The sequence below is a fragment of the Harpia harpyja genome, chromosome 12 (assembly GCF_026419915.1).
Source record: "Harpia harpyja isolate bHarHar1 chromosome 12, bHarHar1 primary haplotype, whole genome shotgun sequence".
NCBI classification, from domain to species: domain Eukaryota; kingdom Metazoa; phylum Chordata; class Aves; order Accipitriformes; family Accipitridae; genus Harpia; species Harpia harpyja.
This window is the reverse complement of record NC_068951.1, coordinates 18,147,973-18,168,727: the sequence shown is the minus strand read 5'-3', so window position 1 is coordinate 18,168,727 and position 20,755 is coordinate 18,147,973. Positions and strand designations below refer to the sequence as shown.

Genomic DNA, 20,755 nt, shown 5'->3' with positions numbered 1-20,755 from the left:
ACAGCAGGCCTTCACCAGGAGTCCCGCTTGCGCTGGGAGGAAACGGACATCTCAAAAATGTCTCCCTCATTTTCTTCTCTGTTAAAAGCACATCGTTTTTAACTAAGATATAAGTGGGAAGCTCTTAACTCCATTTTCTGGTGCATGGGGTGGGAAACAGAAGTTTACATTAATAAATACAGGCCCTGCATTCAGACTTCCCAGGAGAATGTAAACCAGAGACATTGAAAAGCAAATTTAGAGCAAAAATGAGCAAAAGAAAACACCAGCCATTTTACATGCAAAATGTAATTAGCTGATGCAACTCACTTCAGCCAAAATATAAGAAAGATTCAGGAAAGGATTAGACATTTACATGGATAAAGAGAATATCCAGATCAACAAGAGAGAACAAAGTTTGCAGAATACAATCTCATGTCTTAAAGCATAAACCGACCTCTGGCAGATGGATGTTGGAAAAGGCTCCTCAGGGCAGGCTGCCCCATAATTTCCTCAATTTTACTGCACTGTCTTTTGAAGCACTGTTGCATACAGGAAACTAGATTAAATATAGGATCTTCTGGACTAGCAGTTCTCTGTTTGGGGTTGTATATAGGGAGCTTTGTTAAGGAATTCATGGACAGTGCACATTTCTCTCATCTTTAATAACGCAGTTAATATTGCTAGAAAGCTAACATTGTATCTCAGCATTATAGCCACTGTGGAAGTTGACTTGCAAGACATTTAATGGTACAGAAAGTGGATGTAAGCCACACGGGAACAGTGCAAGCACTGAGAACATTAACTAGATGAGTTTGGTAAAGCATAAACACAAAAGCAACCAAAAGGAAATAAAATCAGTTTTGTACAGTCTGCTGAGAAACTTCAGTGGATCATCAAAGGCTGCAAGCCAGCCTTTCAGACTAGGACTTGGTACACTAGCATTTCAAAGTCAGAGGCTCTTTGACATCGAGTAAGTCTAGGTAGGCTGCACAAACCATCATTTAAGCTCTCATCAGTGGTGAAAGCAACCAATCTTTTTATTAGGTAGCCCTGAAAGCAGAAGTCATGGCATGGCAGCCTTCCTGTCCTCCTCCAATAGCTCAAGTAAGCATCAGGTTTTGAGTTTGCCACGTTCTTCTAGAGCCAAAACTTTTAATAAGCCATAGAGATTCATGATTTTGTGTCCACTGATCTCAGGGTTGATCCCTGAAAGACCATGCATGCACTGAGAACATGCAGTTTACTAGAAACCTAGGCCCTAGATTTCTAATTGATGCCAGACTACGTAGCTTCTCTAGCAGCTTGTTCTTCTAGTCACTCATCAGTTGAGGGCATATTCTTGTCTTCATCATCAAGCGTATCTTTTAGCTGTTGACGAGCAAACTCCTCAAATACCAGCTCTGCTTCACTGCAATGGAAGAAACACAGGTTTTTCAAAATGATGTTAGCAATTTTTTTATACCAGCAGACTAAAGTCAACATACAGGAGGAAAAGGAGAAGCCTGAGCAGACTCTGGTAATGTTTCCTTTGTCTTCAAAGGGATTTGGATCACATTCCCACAGGCACCATCTTCATTGGTGGTATTCTAGCTAGTATGAAAAGCAGTTGATTGAGCAAGTCAGGACACAAACTGAGGAGGTTTTCATCTGTACTGAATCATGTCCATTTCAGCTAAATATTTATCAGCTAGCTGAATAGTCTGCAGCCTGAAAGGGTCTTTGTCTAGAAATAAAATGTGAAACTTTCATCCTTATTCCTTCTGTACTAAAAGAGAAGCACATGGTCAAACCTATTGAGTTCCTGAAACTTAGAGCTACAGTGCATCAGCTGACCACAAACACATCCCTCCCTCCAACTGTGAGGCAAAACATGTTCTCTAAAACTAGTTTCATCACATGGTCAGTCATTGCTGTTCAGCTGATAGCAGTAATTTGTGAAGCCACTGTAACTTACTTTGGCTTTAAGCTTGTACTCTGTGAACCCTGTGGATTTTTTGTACAATTTTGAGGAGTCTTCCAAGAGTCAATGCACAACTGCAGCTAGAATGTGAAATATCATTAAAAGAAACTTACCCATCCTTCCCTGCAGTCGTCAGCATGTAGTAAAGGAGGAAAAAAGACACACCAAGTAGTTAGAACAGTGGATGCTAAAAGCAGCAAAAATTTATAAACCGACAGGACCAAGTGACAAGCAGTAGGATTTGCAGCAATACAAGGAGAATTCCAGAAAGTCTCAAAATGTGCATACATGCACCTGATGAAGCAAAACTTCATCTCCCGAATGGAAAAGCACTCTAGCAACGTTGCCCAAGGCATCAGAAGGGCTGAGAAACAAAGACAGATTTTCCCATTTATGCTTGCTAGCGGTCACAGCTGTGAGAGACATCTGTGCACACACTACTACTCAGAGATGACAGTGCTTGCATGACATGATGTTAGTCTTAATTGGTCTGTCACTGTAATGTGAGTAGTCAGCTGATGAGAAGACAATGTTCTCATTCAATAAACATGAAGGTATTAAAATCAAAACGAGGTCAGAATACAGAAAGGCCTAGGTAGTCTCATTAGATAGTTTATGCACTTGAGGCAATACTCCTGATTTCATCCTTGCCTAAATATAATCCTGAGACCTTTGGCACTTTTGTTTCTTTAATGGGATCTTTGCTAACCACACTGTAACAAATCCTGCTTGCTAGCAGGATTCCTTGGAAGCTGTTTCAGCACAGCCTAAAATAAGCAGAACCGACTGTATTGCAGTGATGAAATGGGGACAGGGATTTTTTTGTTCTCTCAGTTACTTTAGCTTTAGCAAGTAACAGTTGCTTCACTGGCTTACTTCTCATGAGTTTAAGTCAGGGAGCAAAGCACACCTAGTTCTACAGAAGTTGTCAGGGATCTGGGATGCTTCAGTGACTGGATAACTCACTACCTGGAGAACTCCAACCCACAACACACACTGAAATCAAGGGCAAGAAGTGGCGACTAGCACTGCTGGAAAAGTCAGCATTAAAAGTGTGCCAAATGGGGCCACTCTAACCAAAATGCCTTAAAGGATGGATCATGAAAAGACATTAATGACAGTGTCTATTCAGACTCGGAAAGGATGGTTTCCTCTACTCACAGAAGTCAAGATGAAGTCTGGAGTCTCAGGGCATTCATGCTTGATTGGAATGGATTTAAAATTAAATATTTAGAACTTTAAAAATTTCCAACACATAAAGCATCGTTCTAATTTCATTTTTCCTCCAATTTTTATTCTTTAAATAGTCTGCTCTTTTTCCCCTCTTTGAAGTACATTCATTACTATGGGAACAGTGACATCAATGATGTGGGTGAAGCTGAGTGAGATAGCCACCAATGCGGTTTGAAGCCAATTTTACAAAATGGGTTGAGGGGCGAAAATAGGTATTGTTTCAGTTGGACATATACTTTACTGTCAGATAAGTGATCACTGAATCAATACATAGGTAGTGTGACAGTAGAGTAATGCTCATCACATATACCTCAGATGTAAGATTACATTCAAAGATGCACTACTTTACCTTCAGGCTGCTATACTACATCCCATGTGCTTGTTAAATGGCTACATTCACACCCTACCAGGAATTAGGCCCACTCCACATAGTTCTCTTGCTGTCCTGTGGCTTATTTGAAATTATAACATTGAAAAATTATCAGGAACCTGAAAATGGATAGACTTTTTCTTTTTTTAACTAGCATGCTAGCAATTGTTTTGAGGGTGGGGATGGGAGGGGGCTGTGTTCAAGGATCTGTGAGGCTCCAGAATGTCATCATACTCTCTGCAGAGGGTTTTCTGTAAGCTTTTATTATGCAGCCACAGAAACAATTCCACATAATTAAAGTTGTGGCATATGGTAATTTTCATTATAAGCTTGCTTTTAACCTCTCTTAACTTTGGGGGGGGAGTAAGCTGTGTTATTTTTCAAGACATTCAATCAAGTGCTTTAAAAATTCACTAATTTCTGAAAGTGACAATACCAACACAGGGCAGGTATAGCTTTGCTATTAAAGGGACAACGCATTTATGGGTTTCTTGAAACCAGCCCTTTCATGCAAGTTTAACAAGGGAGCAGATAAATGACCATTTGTTGAACAACAGCCAAAACAAAAACCAGTGTCCAAGACATAGGCCCACCACAAAATGTAAAACATCAGGAGAAGGGCAGGAAAACCGCAGACCAAAGAACTCATGCTGAGACCACAGCCTTGAGAAAAACCCAGCAGGAGCTTCTGGGCTAACTGCTGACCAGGAAAGGTCTTGGAAGCACAACGACACACAGCCCAGTTTGAATCTATCTTTAAAAGAAACAGATCTCTATACATTTTTGTCAACAGGCGGAAAAGACAGACTGCCAATGCGACAAGAGCTGCTTTGCCTAAAAATAACCACCTGTGAACCACATGGGTCCAAAAACAGTTGCAAAACCAGCACACATGAAACATGCAAATGCTGGCCTACAAGAAGTCCAACACAAGGAAGCTATAAATAAACATGGGAAAGGAAAGGTAGCAAGCCGTTCCTTTTCTGTCTCCTCCAGGCACAGAAAAGAAAGATCAAGCAATCTGCAATAGCCACGCACTCCGACAGACCTGCTTTTTGCTGAACAATGCATGCCTCAGAGCTCGCTTACAGACAAATAAAAAGGGCAAAGCAATCTGCTGTGAAATAAAGCACACAGCAGTTGATCACACTTGCCCCAGTCTGGCCCTAAAAAAAATTAAACTATGTTCTTCAGAAGCTTGTCTTTCTGAGGCTCTCTACACTCGAATCAGCCCTGCATGATTCAATATACTGATGCTACACGTTTTATTTACTTTTGCCATAAATCACCTTGGCTAGAGAAGGGAAAAGGATATTACCCCACTGCAAGGAATAAATCATAATACGTGGCATTTTTTTAATCCCACTTTAGCTTTGACTCTGTAAGATGGTTGCTTTGACTTCTTTCCTTTTTCTCAGCTGTGTCCAGTCAAGTAAGCAGGGAGGTGCAATAGGCAAACTGGTTACTACTGACTCATCAGTAACAACAAAAGGGAACGGAAAAAGAAGATAAGGAGTGATCTCAAAATTCCCTGTGCGTGCACCCCTGCCTACACCCACTGCAGAGGCTGCCGAACAAGCCAACAAAGAAAAATTCCATCTTTTGGGGCCTTTGAGAGTCTAAACACTGTTTGTTGAAGCTCCATCTCTGCAATTAAATCTTGATTTGCTTGATTCCAAGTTAGATGGTATTTCACTAATGAAACACATTTTATTTCTAAGAGTTTATGAACTAAGGTGGTAGAATAAAAATTTAAAAAGCATGAACTTGTAACTGGGAAGAGTGATTAGGCACAGTGCATGGAAAACTACCAGCCAATAAGGCCGGAAAGAGTTTTAATTTACCAGCTTCATATGGGAGGCTGTTTTATTCACTGTAATGAGCTCAGACACCACATTCCAGAACAGTTTTCAAGTCAGCTATGCAGGCTTCAGAGGAATTTTCTGTTGTGTTACAGTGTCTTTTTTTAAGAGAAAGCATTTATTTCTCATGTTAACCATTTGTAGGTCTTTCCCATGGGATAAAGTCCTGAAACTACCTGTATTTTTTTCAGTTTGTAAGAAACTCGCAATTTCCATCTGCACAGAATACATGAACCATAGCTGTCTTCTGACTGCGAGCTCCTAGAAGACTTTGATGTAGCAAACAATACGTGGGCTGTGCCTTTGGTAAGAGGACGTGTTGGGGGAAGCGATCTGAGAAATATTACAGTTCTCCATTTCCCTTGTAAAGTCTTCTACCCACATCCTTTTGAGTGTACTATATAAAGGAGTATATCAGCCATCCTTTGAAATGATCTTAGAAGGGAGAGCTGACCGACTTCCATTTTTTCCTTATATTACAAATGCTTCTGCCAGAATAATCTGCCTAAAGCCTAAGTAATAGAAAGGGGGTTGCAACATTGTTAACACCAAAAAATATCATGTACAAGAATTCACACCATTCTAAAAATGTAACATTCTTTACAGTTGCCTAAGCCTTTGGACGATCCTTCTTTGAAGTTTTCAAGCTTTTCTCTGTACCCATGAAAGCTCCAGATTTTGCAGCCCTGAGCTGCCCGACCAGCACCTCTGCCCTGCCAGGCTTCCCACCGACACTAGATGGCCCTCACCAGCCACCGCTCCTGGGGCCACTAGTGCCAGTACCAGCACTTCACCAAGTTCCTGGGCAAGGGGATTGCTGCAGGCAAGTCTGAGGGAAATGCTTCAGTATGTACAAGCTACCGGAAGAGACAGAAGACCCTTGCCAAAGCAACTGTCCCACAGAGTCACCCATTTGCGATCATGATCAAGTGTGCAGCAATGTCAGTGTTGTGCTGGCAGAGCTTTGCTGGCCTGCAGCATGAAAGGGAAACCCACAGCATGGGCACAGCTATGCCAACAAAAGCATTTGCTTCACAGCAGCTTCGCCAAGGTGATCCAACCTTATTAGTCCTATGCACCAACCCTGAGCACCCGATTTCCACCTCATAGGACAGCTGGAGGAAGCTTTGGGTTGCATGCTGCTGTGGGGTGTCCCATGCTACTCCTCAGTGACGTGGCTGTCTCCTTTGCAGCCACAGCAGAAAGGGGGCAAGAGGAGAAAAGGCCTTGTGGATTTGTCCTGAAGGTGCTTCCTAGACTCACTGTGCTACTCTGATGGGGGTGTAATGTGCACAAAAAACTTCTACGAACACGTTCTGTGTCTCTGCTAAGAGGCCATGCTGGCACCGCTCACCGCAGGGGTTTTCCCAGTGAACATGAGTTTCCTACAGTGCAATTCTTGCAGGAGTGAAGAACCTTTGCCCACTCCAGCACATCCATAATTAGCAAACACTGATTCCCAACCAGAGCAACTGAGCGTGGAGTCCGTCTTCTCATCACTCACACTTAATTCCTCCAACAATTTCATACAATAAGGACTCAAGTCACCCCTTTCTAATGGTTCCAGCATAGAACAAAGCACCTGTCTTGGGATAACTCTTCTCACAGGTTCCACCATCATCCTCCAGTGGTCATGCTTTTAGGTAATTTTGGGCCCAAAGAAAAAAGAAAGAAAGAAAAAGAAAAGCAGCGTAGAAGCAGCCATGGATTTTTGTTTGAAGCCCATGCAACTCTGTCCAAATATAGAGGGCAGGACAAGATGACTCATCTGTAACAGCCCCAACATCGAAATGCTGGCATAATATTTTGTGTTCAATAGCTGCTTCAGATGCTGTACAGGAGCTTCTGATTTAGTGCAAGCACCTTGCAGTTTCTGTATGTTCACCATTAGAGAACAGAGTCAGCCAGGGCATGAGGAAGTGGGAGGAGAACACAGATGCTCAAGACAGCCTGCAGTTTTGGCATCTGATCCCAAGCCTCAACATGCCTGGAGAAGGCTAGCTCCTTACACGGCTTTAAAGTTCCCACACTTCCATATACTGACCTGACTCTGAAGAGACATTCCTCTCAGATACCCACTGAACATAAAGGCTACATCACAGACACCATGGCCAATGCCACATCAAGATAACAGGGACTCTAAAATCATGAACAGTTTTATCACCTCTTAACTTTGCTTAAAAGTATTTTGCTTTTTACAATGCTCATGTGTCTTAGGTGTTTTCTGTGACAGATTCTTGTTTGCAATATTGGAATCTGGCTGGGAATTGCTGACAGCTTCATTCAGGACATTTTGCACAGTAGTTACAAGATTTAACTGTGCAGTGCCTCCTTAAGCCCCTGTGCTTTGAGTTGTGATTCCACAGATGAAAGATAAAAGGGGAACATGACCCATATCCACCTTCTCCCATCTTAGCATCCCTCCTCCCTGTTATTTTGTGCCTTAAGACTGAGAGATATATATACATACATACAGAGCAGCCCCCATACTGGAGGCTTGTAGACTCTAAAGGCTTCTTGTAGAACAAATCACTGTAAGCCTTGCAATGGTAAGATTTCACCTGAGTCTGTTAAAAAAGAAAGGCAAAAACGAGGCATAACTGACCTGTTGTGTTCTTTTCCTCAGGTTTGGGGTGCATGAGACGAAACGGCAGCTCTGTGCCCACTTCACTTTGGGGAAAAGAGAGAATGCATCAGATCCACAGCTCTGTTCATGCCTGGCTCAGTCCCCTTCCCACCTCAGGCCAACCCAAGCCCTGAACTCCAGTTTCACCCATTCTTTCATCTTATTCTAATCATAATTTTCCCCTCAAAAAGAGTTAAACTCTGATTTCTCCACAAATATCCCAGGCATGTCCACTTTAATAAACTGGGTTTATTATGTCTTGAATATACTTGCATGTACATAAAACCAAAGACGTTTTTCCAATTGCTTCATTTTCACAGCTGAATGCACAGACTTCTATCAGCTTTAAGGAGGTGGGAAATGGAATAGGAAAGAAGGTAAAAAGATGAATTAACAACTGTGACTGCATGGTCTGAAAAAGAAGATGACATTTACCTGGAGGTGAGGTCTCCCAGCATGCTAAAGAAGAAAACAAGGAGAAAAACACAAGCATATTTAGTGCCTTTCCATTCCAGTGCTCTACCGAATGCTGTTTTATTGGTGGACTATTGAAATCACCTTCCTCATATAGTCTTCTCTACTTGTCACAAAGCATAACATCCAAATAAACTTATTTTTAAAAAAGGTAATTTTCATTTTTCATGTCCTTCCCATGGAGAAAGAGTCTAAGTTTTTGAAGTCCTGACCAAGTGTTGGGTATGGCTGCTTTTCTGAGAGCCAAAGGGCAAGGGCAATCAGAGGACCACATAAGGCAGCAGTCATTTTATCACATTTTAGGCAAATCATTGACTCATTTTTATACTAGAAAGAAGGATAGATGAATGAAATGCAAATGTAAACAGTGACTGTCATCAACTGAGAGTTATTATCCTTGTCCTCTTTTGCACTGTATGCTGGGAACTAGCTCAAGTTGATAACTTCAGCTTCTCCCAGAAGGCTGGCTCAGTACAGAACCTGAGCTACAGTATTTATGACTTTCAGGCAGATGCCTCTACCTTCTGCTCTGGAAGAACAAGAACGCCAACATAAAGGCTCACACAAAGTTTTGCTTCAGTTCTCATAAAATAAGTTATGGCTTTGAAGCAAAAAATTGCAATGCAAACCAGAGGTTCATACTTCAGCCATAAAGTCATATAGTATCTAAGGAAGGTAATCCAACCCCTCTGACTCAGGACAATTTCTTTGGATTGGCCAAGATTGATTTCCAGGCATTTTATGCTTCAGAGGGAGCCTGATGTCCTACAACATGTGCCCTTTCTCTTGGGGTGGACTGTCCTGCCCTCTCCCCACTCGTCAATGAAACACACATTCCCCTCTCAACTCTATGCAGATGTAGCAAAAAGTCTGTTATTCTTACCCTGGAACAGTAAGCTTCACTTTGACCTTGTAGGAAACCAGAATCCCCATCACTGTCTTGTCTATTCCATCCTTAATACTACCAGAGAAAAGAGACAGCAGTGTTAGATGGTGCAGCAACATAGCAACAATATATGGCTGGAGCAAGAACTAGGTGAACATCTATTCTCCTGAAAGTGATAGAGCAGACAAGCCTCAGGGACAGCTAATACCTCTCCAGATCCATGATTATTATTTACCCTGAACGAATATGATAGGTTAAGTAATGCAACTTAGATGTACCCATCTGGACACACATTTACAGGTACAAACTCCTGATAGAAATATCTCCTCCATTCTCCCCTCTTCTTTATAACCCTCCACCACCTGGAATAATTTAAAACTCTACTCACATAGTACTAGAAGCCAAGTTGGTGTCCTCATCCTTTAGCTTTCCATCCAGAGCTATTTCCCGTGTCTGCCGGTTATTGGCTAGCAAGGGCAAAAGTGTCAGTGTCTTGGTTAGGCTGCTGTTTGGCTGCACCTTTTCCCTGAAAATAAGAAACAGGTGAGAGGAGGAAAGTGATACACTCTGATCTGTGTTACACACCCAACCAAGAGAATTTCAAAACAGATTACAAAGCTGTCCAAAAGGAGTGGAATTTATCTGTCCAAATTTAGTTGTCTACAATGCAGATGTCTACATCTAAACTAGTCAAAAAATTCCCTTTATAATCAGCAGAGAGGAACAAGCACTTGCAGAAAATGATTTATCTCACATTAAGGCAGACTTCTAAAGTAAGTCAAAACTATGCTGCAGACCTCCAAATGTGGGCAAAATGAATCCTAGTTGAGAAGACCAATATTCAATGGGAACATGTCCCTAAGCTACAAAGCAAAACACCAGAAAAATATAAAGTGTCTGGGTGTGTCCAAACCTGCTCACAAAGCAAAGTTCAATGCTGCACTGCCAATGCAGCGCAGTGCAAAAGAGCAACTGGTTCTCCACAATGTCAAGAGGCTCACGCTTTTCATGGGCTTTCTAAGGCCAGAAGAAACCAAATGAAATGGTGTGAAAAAGACTGACCTCACGCTAGAGCATCCATGATTTCCACTCAAACAGCAGCATCTTTCAGAAAAATCTTGCATCTCTAAAGATTTCAAGCAACAGGGAGCCTTCCACAGCCCCTACTAAGTTTTTCTAGTAGGTAATTACTCTTCAAACTTCTTCTGCAACCTCCCCACTCTCTGAAAAAAGGTGCAGGGTCCCTGCTAGCTATGCAAAAAGGAGACCAGCTGCATCCAGAGAGTACAGGTGGTGCGGGACACATGGACACACACGCGAGGTAAGAAGAGAGGAGAAAGCACTGTAACAGCAGGCAACTGCCAGACTATAGCTAGGAGTACCTCCCATTACTGAGGAGGAGGGTAATTAAAAGGGCGTGAAGGAGCAAGAAGGGATAAGCAGAGCATTCACTCACTGTGCTTCCTCAGCAGCTACTACTTTTGTATAGTAGTCACTGGAGTACAAAACCACATTGGCAACCTGCTCCACTGAGTGAGAAAGGAGAAAGCAGACAATCAGTTGTGCGTACGCATCAGAAACATAGCTGCCCCCCGAGTCTCAGGAATGGAAGACATGATGAGGACAGCAGGAAAACCCATCCATTTAGAGCCTGAAGGGACCACCAGGCCAGACAGCCTGGCCTGGATAGAGACCAACAGCACACAAATGGCCAAAGTCTATCTTCCCAGAAAGGCACCCAGCCTTGATTTGGAGACGACAAAAAATCAGTAACCCACAGTTTCCCTCGTGAGCTTGCTCTTTCCATTATAAAGATCTCCCTCTTTCTTCTCTAAGCATGTCCACTTTTATCTCTGGTCACTGGTATCTCATGTATATCTATAGCCCATGTATTTGCATTCAGGAGACACCATCATCAAGCAGACTACAGTCAAGAGCCTGTGATAATAAATGGTGTATATTCTCCAATCAAACACCAAAAAACCCATAAGGTAATTCTGACTGAAACCCTGATGAGGAGAGAATCTGGGGACCAAGGTCTTTTTAAGCCTGACAGAAGTATGTCAGCCTAAAAATATTTGGGAATCACTAGACAGTGCATCCAAGACCAGCACTGAATTGGTCTTCTCTGCCATAAAGTTTTGTAAAAACCTCAGCAATTTTGTTCCACCTCTGCCTTCTCTTCTCTTTCTCATCCTTTATCTCTCAAAGTATCTTCCACATGAAAAAACCATGGGGTCTTACAAATAAACGCACAGTACTGAAACACTTCGAAACTCAGCCCCTGCCCTCAGCTTCCTCAGGAGGAATTACACCATTCCTGGCAGAGCGGCTGTTTCTCACATCACCAGATGTTTCTGAAACCCCAGGCAAAGTTGTATGCTACCTAGGCATATTTACAGTCAGCAGGAGCATCACATTAACAGGGAAGCCCTTCCCACTGGCCTCCCAAAAGAGGTGGATTTTTTCCCCACAGCATCTGCCTTGCCCCCTGCAGATGCCACACCCTTTCTCTTTACTAGAGGGGACATACTGGTGCCTGAAATTAAGTCGTAAGAGTAACCATGAGAGTCAGGAAAAAAGCTGCAGTGTTTCACTTGATTAACATCAAAGAAACAGCAACAGACAAGGTGGAGGAATAAATTCCTGACTTGTCCCAAACTCCCTGCTTAAGCTGTTGCAAGCACTAAATTCTGGCTCTCTTTCAGTCCTCTCACCATTCAGTCTTCTTGCCCTCAAAGAATCCCAAGCAACAGTAAAAACGTACCTTGGACTTTGATCTTCTTCACTGTTTTCTCCGTGCTGTTGTTGACAATGATAGTGACTGGAATGGGCTCACCATGGTAGTACACCTAGAAGGAATCTGATGCTCAGAAATCCAGCCAGGAGGCTTCTCCCAAGCCCTAAACCCCTCTAGTCCCCCTAGATTAAATCTCCTCACAGAGGCCAGACAACACAAGGTGACCTTTCCCAATGATTCATGACCCTTCCTTCAATGATTTATTTAGCCTCAAATGCATCTGGTAATGGGGTCTCAGCTTGCCCTAACAGTAGCTACTGACAAAAATTACATTAGAGCCCTTGAGTGCTGTGACAAGTCAGTGTCAGCTGAGACCATCTGAGTAACACACGAAGTAGCTACTTTGGGCAGCAAAATGCATATTGGCATGCCAATGCTATGATGTCCACAGCCCTCGGGCAAACTCCTCACCTCTTTACTGAGGCAAGCTTTCAAGTGTAACGGCTTGTTGGACATGAAGAACTGCCAGGTGGTCTCCGCACAAGGTTGGGGTCCTGGCTTTTCTGGAGCATATTGCACCTTACGGATCAGCAGACGTGCAGAGTTCCTGGGAAGTAGCAGAGGACAACGTGGTACTTTGTGCTTGGCAGAGGCAGGAGTTCTGCATTCATGTGTGCTTACACCCAAGAAGTCCACTGACAAGTGGGGCAAAGCTGAACAAGCAACCAAGGTGCATTACTTGACCACCCACCCCCTTTAGGAAGGGCAAAGCTTAAGACAGACACACATGTTCTGTTACCTCTTATGAATTCTCTCTTCCACATTGTCTGTTGAGAAAGCTTTCACCTCAAAGTCCACCCCACAGCTCTGCCAGAGAAAGGACAGCTGTGAAATCAGTGTCAGAAACCAAGAACATCTGCAGATGTTTAAATATCTTTCTGTACACCAGAAACTGGCAGACTCCTGCCAACCGCAAATTATTCTGGCTTCCTACCATTGTAATAGAGATTCCTACCAACTGGTGTGGCAGCATCCACCTGTTCCATGCTGCTTCTGATAAACTAGGCTTAATTCCCAGCCTTTGACAGATGACATCCCTACTCCTAAAAGGCTTTCTATAAGAGCAGTGCTGTAGAAGTCACAGCGTGCTACAGATTATAAGACTGACCAGCCTGCAAGGCTGTCCAGTCCACCTTGGGTTTCTGAACTGAATTTCAGAATTGGCTTTGTAATGCCAATGCCTAACTCAGGGTCAACTTTCTTTCCCAAAATCTAAAGAGTGGGAGTGATCAGGCCAAGCTGACCTTTGCTTTAACAGGTTTATACCACCATGGGACATCTGTGTGAGTCCAAGATAACTCTACAGGGCAATATGGGAATTTTTGCTAGAATATCATTCCTTGGCAGAAAACACAGCTTATCCTTGTTGCATGGGATTCTACAACCTGCATCCCACCTTGCCCAGCTGTTAGTCTAGCTCTGCTGTTCAGAGAAGCATCTAGTTAAGTATAAAAAGAATATTTTAAGTGGTGTCAGAAACCTTGCAGAACATCTCATTATCTAGTGAATTTCATTCCAGGGTTTTTGTTTACACACATGTGCAAGCCAGCCCTCCTCTGCATTTGTTTTAATTCAGAAGCAGGTCTTAACACATGCTATTTATAGCAATCTATGAGATTTTAGGCACTCAGTCTCCTTTTCTCTCATGTAGCCTGACTGCTGCAATCATTTTATGTGCAGCCAACCCACAAATCATGTGGTACCCTTAAGGAAACTACAAGCATTGCAGATTTAGTAGTCTTGCTGCTATTTAACTAGATTACCTTTCTTATTCTGAGGACAAATTCCAACACTGTGACACACACTTGTAGCTCTTAAGTCAGGTTCCCGACATTTGTGGCATAGCACAGTAAAATCCAGTATCACTTTATTCTACTCTCAAGGTAGCCAAATAAATTCGCATGACTTTTTCCATCTGACTTTCCTCAAGCACGATAAGCACAAGTGTCCCGTTGGTCTCACCTTATCAACATCACGAGGTGCAGGCTGCAGACAGACTGAACAAGGCAGGTAATCTGGAAACTGTGGGAGGAAGAAGAGAAAAATACCCCAAAGCAATTTTACTCAGATACCCTAGTTAACATATTGCTCACAAAAGATACAAAGCAGTCCTGAAGACAACAGTTACTGGCTGTAATGCAGTAACCCTTTGAAGTTCTGGCTAAGATAGGGGCCTTAATATACTGAGCCTTATCTTGCCTTGTATGAAGAAGTACCTCTCTTCCAAAAATATTTTAATAGCTAAGGGGGCTGGGGGGGAGGGGATGGGGAAAAGAGAGAGAGAAAAAGTAAAAAAAGTCCAGGCACATGAAGCACCTGCTCTAAAAATCAAACAGAGCCCTAGAAGCACCACTTAGAGTAGAAGCTGCAACAACTGTCTCCTCATCCAAGATAATCAATACAGCTCACAGCAGCACTACTCACTGTTCACATAGGCTTGAAGCTTGAGCAAAGCGTCTCTGTGTCAGAAACACAACTAAGGCCACGAAGGCCAGCCAGCCACCAGCCAGTATCCATTTGCTCCTGGCCTGGGCAGGGCCAGGCACTCCAGACACCAACAGGGAAGGCTGCAGAGTAGCTCATGGTGACCAAGTGCTAACACTCCATTAGAGACTCCAGCAGTTTGAAGATCACTAGACTGTATCTGAGTGGTTAATAACATTATGGCAGGTACTACCCATTTAGCAGAATCATTCAAAGACTTATTTGTTGCTATATCAGAGCATGCGGTTTTCAAACCTGGATATTCCTAGGGAATGCAAAGGCAGACATGTCACTGACAGTACTGGAAGCATATCCTGTCAGAATCAGAATTTGGCAATGAGCTGTTATTTGTTGACAACATCTGGTAAAGAGCTTTTCATCTGCTTGTTTGATCCATAAAATTTTTAAAGAGAAAGGATTTGGCACTTCCTCTGTGAGCACTGGGACAATGGTATAAAGTATTCCAGCCCCTCAGGAATGGGAAAGACAAGGATATATGGGGCTGTTGCTAGCATAAAGCCATTGTATGTTTCCTTGCCTTTTCAAGGAAAGCACTTTTCACATGCAGTTAGAATCTTCTTGCACTTTATTTAGGATGGTAAGAAAAAAAAATTGGTACATTGCCTATCACTCAAAATTGGAACTTTGCATAATATGAATTCACTATTAATCTCTGTCTGCAGTCCATCACCGAGTCATCTCAGCAGCCTGGTAATGACAGGTATGGAGAAGAGGGTCAGAGGCTTTTATGAGATACTTACTGTAAAGAAAAAGGGATAAGCATTTTTCCCCAGCTTCTTTAGCAGAGATTCCTGCAAGTGGGAGAGAGACTCTGGCTTGTCAGCAGGTGGGTACACTTGGACCCTAGAGAAGAACAGATCCCGTCGGAAGGTGAGGCCAATCACATCAATGTCTTCCTGGCCATACCGGAAAGCACAGGTCAGGGACACATACACTGGAAAGAAGCACATAACGGGTAAGGCATGCAGCAGGCTAACAATGCAGCCAGGGTGGGATGTGAAATAGAGTCAGGGAAACCCATTTCAACACTGTTGTATAACCCAGTAAGTATTCATATCGTATATAAGAACATACATTACTTGAAGCCCATTCAGTGGGGAAGAGCGTTACATTTGTACCCTTAAAACAATAAAAAGTTTCTATCTCAGCATCTCACTTCAAAAGAGGACTAACAATCTCTGAAACTTATGTTGCATAAAACCTCAAACCTTTCTTCCCCTTGATAATTGCAGGATCCACCAATACAACACCATCTGAAAGAAAGGAAAAAATAAAAAAGATTAAGAGAGGATAATCAGGGTTGAGAGAGCAGGAACGGCAGCACAAATCCTTGTGGACTTACCTACAGGTTCCACATTCCCTATGTTGTCAATGAAGTCCCGCTTTCCCAGGTAGATGGTCAGCTGTAGGGAGATGACAGCCATGGTTGAACTACAAAGTGTTGATGGTTGTACGTTGGGGACATACACACATACACAGCAGAGAGCTACAAGTCTTGTAGATATCAGAACAATTCAATTTTAAATGGAACATTTATTTTTTTCCAGCAAACATGCAATCCCCACCAGACTCAAGAGGATTATTCACATGCTTCAGGACATCAGACTTGAGGACCTGAAGTAGACCAACTCCCAGAAGTACAACATAAATATTTGTGCATAGGACAAAGAACTAGAGATTCAAAGATTTTTGGTGCCATCAGGTTGGAAAGACAATGAATCAGCTTTGGTTTAAACATTTACCAGCAGGAATACAACCCAGGAGGAGTGAGAGGCAAGTTGCCTTCCTCTTGTATTATAATATACGAGAAGCTTGCCCTATAAACTCTTTTTACATCATCTCCTCAAACTTAGTGCCAAATACAGTTCATGGTCCTTCTTCAGAAAAAAAAAACCCAAACGGGACCGGAAAGAGCTTTCTAATAAGTCTCCAGTCTGACTACAAGTAAAACTCATACCTATATAAAGCCATTATTATGGTACTTACAGCTTTGTCACGGGTGCTTTTTTTGAAGACAACTTGTTTATGAGGAGAACTAGCATTCTTCCCACTTGTCCCCATCTTTTGAGACTCAGGGCAGCTCATGGTCAAAGATGGGTATGTGAACGTGGGTGAATGAAGCTTTTCTGCCCCAAAACGTCCTGGGAAAGATGTCAGAAAAAAATAGGTGGATGAGATAAAAGCAGAATTATACTTGGTGGGTAAAGCACTCTATTCCCATGTATAGTTTATCAAAGACTATTTCAATAGATACTTGGGCGCAGCACAGGTGGGTTTCTTTTCATTTTAGCAGTTCCTCATTTAAAAAAAAAAAAATCTATTTAAAAACAGCTCTTCAGAAACATTACAGAAGACCAAGAACTCATTTTTAATTCATATTAAAAATTTAGTAGACTGATAGAAAAATCTGGAGGGGAAGGGATAGCTTGGCCTTTGCAGATCTTTGTAGAGAGTACTTTGTGAAGAAATCTATAAGAGTACAGATAAAGGTAATCTGATAAATACAAGGTACTTAGATTTTCAAAAGGTACCTCAAGATTTGTCTTCAGAAGCTCTAAATTGTCATGAGATAAGAAGGAAGGTCATTTCACTCATTAATAATGGGATAAAATATAGGAAATAAAGAATATCAATACATATGGGTTTTGGCTACTTTCAGGGTTTGGATTGCTTTGGGGATTTTGTTTGGTTTTGTTTTATTTTGTTTTATTTTTTTTTTTACCATTGCAAGTATACAACAGCACAGTGCCATCTGTCCTGGGACATTTGCTATTGAGCATATCCTTGAATGAATGGAAAGAAGCCTAGATAAGGAGTGAATAGCCTGCCCACAGACACAAAGCTATTCTGGATTCCCAAAAATAAAGCTATGTTAAGCTGGAGGAGTGCTTCATGATGCAGACTGGATAGGTGATGAAATACTGTATATTCTATAATGGTAAGTGAAAAGTATTGCACTCAAAGAAAACACAACTATAGTCTGACATGCACAGTTATAGTTGGTATCACTTCGGAAAAGTGTCTTGACATAAGTAGAGAAGTTATTAGGAAATAAATCAAGAACACAACAGAGAATGCCATTTACGCCATTTCAGAACCCCTCACATATCCACATCTTGGATACAGCATGCTCAGTCTAAGACCTACAAAGGTGGTTTGTATTGGTACGAGTCAGGCCAAAAGGAGAACTCATTGGTCCTACTGTATTTTCCTAAATCAGAACCAAATGCAACCCATTACTTGCAGGGTATCATTGAACTCAAAACAGAATGGACCTTAAGAATATAACAGTCCAGCTACCTGCCCAGAAAGGTAACATGTATAACCAGGGGTAGGGAACAGATTGTACCCAAAGAAAAAACAGACAGAGTAAGATTCTTCAGGGGAAAAAAAAAAAAAAAAAAAAAAAGAGGACACAAGAGATATCCAGAGAGATGTCCAGAAAACCTCAGTGGCACAAAGCAGAGAGATTAGTTTTTTGCTTTGTCATAAGATAGCAGCATCCACTTAAGTGATCAGACAGCAAATTGAAAATAAAGGGAAGCACTTCCCCACATAACACAAGATGCAAGAGTACAGTGTGTTGCTGCAGAAGGCTCTGGAAATCACCAGTACAAATTGATTCACAGGATTAGACACGTTCACAGGGAAAAGGCTTTTGGCAGATGTTGGACAGGATGATCCAGGCGCAACCTTAACCCTGTAAGACTCTGAAGCTGAGAAGCAGCATCAGGAAAGGACAATGCTACACATGCCCTATTCTTACACTTCTCCCTCTTAGACCTGCGTGAATGAATATACTGTGTTAGACAGACCATTGGTCCGACACTGTATGACCATCCTTGCAGTTTGCTTCTATTCTATTTTTCTGCTTGCTTTCCCATTTTAAAACTGTTTCAAGAGTAGAAACAGTTTCTAGGGCCTATTTGGACACAACAAACTGTAGAAAAAGGAAATGCTTCCCTTCTTAGAAAGCTGGAAAAAAGGTAAGGTAGAGATTACAGACAGACTTTACACATATTAAGAATTTCTACGTTTATGAAGTATAGGTAGGTTTTCCAAGTCCAGAATAGTATTTGCTGCTGAACAGACACCCTACTCATGCTGTAGACGCAAATAAACAAACCAGCAAATAACATTAAATACCTTGCTGTGTTCCAAATGCCGCAGGAGCTGCGACGGGACAAAGACGTGAACTGCTAAACTACTGAAGAAAGATGAATTCTCCACGCAGCTGTGTCCTATGCTTCTTCGCATCTACCAGAGGGAATCACTAACCTCTTAGCAAACAAGGAAGACAATTTGTAGGGGATCTGAAAGCACGTCTCTAGTCGCGTCCATCCAGGATTTCAAGAATTAATCCCCCTCCAAGAGCAAATATTGTACCTGGGCTAAGATTCAACTGGAAAGTGGTTAAGTCAGCAACATAAAGCATTACATAAGGAAGCTCAGATCGCCAGTGAAGAGGTCTACAATGTCATGTTCACATGCTTTGTAGACTACAGACTTACATAGAACAGGATGGTTACTGAAAGCAGCTTTATTCTAAAGCTCTTTCTCTATCTTCTCCTTCCCAGGGTTGCAAGCCATCCAGCCTGATAAGAAGCTGAACAGACAAGAGCCATTTATGTAAAAGGGAGTTTATAAAACACCAAACCAAGTCTCTATAAATAGAGGTCATTATGGAGGACTACGAAACATTGAGAACCATGTATTATTCTCATAATCAATAAACAGTTTGTTATTGCTCCACCAACATCCCATTGGCATGCTGATCCAAAACAGCATGTTGCTAGCTAGTACACCTCCCCTCCTTAATTTACTTAGAGTGAAGCACAACATCCAAGAGGTAAGATACAAGAACACAGATTTCAGTCAATTTAGCTTTTCTGTTCATGAATGTCCCAAGAATAGCACACACCCCCCCCCCGCCCCAAGAATTTGGTCTTGATATTATGCACAATATGTGTAATTTTTGGCTTGCAAGCTGCATAAACAGCTGTAGCTTTCCTCTGGGCTACATCTGTTAGTTTGATTAGATAGAGCACATGATATCCTCACCACTTGCCAGCCTGAACAACACCATCTCAGGCAATGTTGCAGTCGCAAATCAAGCTTGCTTTTTGCAAACAATCACCAACATTTGCCTGAATATAGTGGCCTGGGTACACAAATTATTCCAAAAAATGAACACAGAACCAGTGATCCTCAGCTCTTTCAGTGTTTTCCAAATTCCAGCAACATTTTATTAACTGGAGGTTGATTATTTGGAGAGCTTAATCACTACTCTGTTTAATCAACTCTGGCAAATACAAACCAGGCAGTCCTAAAACATGGAAATCCACATGTGCCCATGTTGCTGAAGGAAAGCCAGATACTGGTTATAGGAAGTAGGGAAGAGACCCCAGAAATTAACCCACAAGATCAACATGTTCTATTCAGTCACACAGTGCAAAAGCAAAAAGGAGAGAGCTGGTTTTCTTAAGAGTTTGTGCTGCTGCCACTGCAGGATTATTAGTCCTTCAGGAGAGGAATGAGCATTCCTGTTATACCTGCTACTCCTGAGAGCCAGGGAGGTGTGGGTACATGGCACCATTGCAAACATCTCCAGGGGAGCTGGGAAGAAGCTTCTCCATAACACATGCTTCCTAATGTACCTTTATGTCTGGAGAAAGATGCCCACCCACACCCTCCCTAAACTGCTTGAAGGGCAACTCCACCTTTAGCAGAGAAACAGTGCAACAGCCATCTCTGCACAGCAGGTGCATTTCTTCATTTTCTTTTCTTCCCTCTGCAGGTTGAAGCAGAAAAGGGGGCATAGCATAAACTATATTTTGCTATAAACCATAGCAAAAAAAAAAAAAAAAGCTAAAATTGGTCACTAGAATTTCCTACATACCTTGGTCCTGAGAAATTTTAATCCAAAATACTTAAAGTCTTAGCTAGCTAGCCATTGTCCTCAAGTATTATTAACCTACTTCACAACAGCATCAACAGGCAAAACAAAGCCCTTTGTGTAAGGTCTGTGTCCATGTTGTAGAAAAACACAAGTATAGC

The 20,755-nt window shown here is 42.1% G+C and overlaps 2 protein-coding genes across 6 annotated transcripts in view; both read right to left on the bottom strand.

Moving 5' to 3' along the window:
• DGKD (diacylglycerol kinase delta) overlaps positions 1-8,077 on the bottom strand; it is a 70,126-nt gene extending 62,049 nt beyond the window's left edge. Inside the window, exon 1 of the mRNA XM_052804782.1 lies at positions 8,013-8,077. The gene's annotated coding sequence lies outside the window, so the exon portion shown is untranslated. The remainder of the gene's footprint in view (positions 1-8,012) is intronic.
• On the bottom strand, positions 225-20,459 carry SAG (S-antigen visual arrestin). 5 transcript variants are annotated; one of them, XM_052804792.1, is made up of 17 exons: positions 20,419-20,459; positions 19,210-19,304; positions 16,685-16,839; positions 16,041-16,101; positions 15,907-15,951; positions 15,439-15,632; positions 14,156-14,215; positions 12,933-13,000; positions 12,605-12,740; positions 12,161-12,245; positions 10,850-10,922; positions 9,782-9,919; positions 9,391-9,468; positions 8,469-8,492; positions 8,013-8,077; positions 2,056-2,065; positions 225-1,390 (listed from the first exon to the last, which is right to left on the bottom strand). In XM_052804792.1, exons 3-17 carry the CDS (start codon positions 16,781-16,783, stop codon positions 1,297-1,299), a joined length of 1,230 nt encoding a protein of 409 aa, XP_052660752.1. In that variant the 5' UTR covers positions 16,784-16,839; positions 19,210-19,304; positions 20,419-20,459; the 3' UTR covers positions 225-1,296. The 5 variants fall into 5 exon arrangements, with proteins under 5 accessions (XP_052660752.1, XP_052660751.1, XP_052660756.1 ...); XM_052804791.1 differs by lacking the exons at positions 19,210-19,304; positions 20,419-20,459 and adding an exon at positions 18,845-19,060; XM_052804796.1 differs by lacking the exons at positions 2,056-2,065; positions 19,210-19,304; positions 20,419-20,459 and adding an exon at positions 18,845-19,060.
• Positions 20,460-20,755: the final 296 nt, after the last annotated feature.

What these genes read in the sequence shown, in the direction of transcription:
- SAG (XM_052804792.1), bottom strand. Translation starts at nt 16,783, where the DNA reads ATGAGCTGCCCTGAGTCTCAAAAGATGGGGACAAGTGGGAAGAATGCT. An exon ending in CTTATCCCTTTTTCTTTACA is followed by an intron (nt 14,216 to 15,438) that starts GTAAGTATCTCA and finishes TTCCTCCCACAG; the next exon opens with TTTCCAGATTACCTGCCTTG. An exon ending in GAAGAGAGAATTCATAAGAG is followed by an intron (nt 12,741 to 12,932) that starts GTAACAGAACAT and finishes GCTACTTCCCAG; the next exon opens with GAACTCTGCACGTCTGCTGA.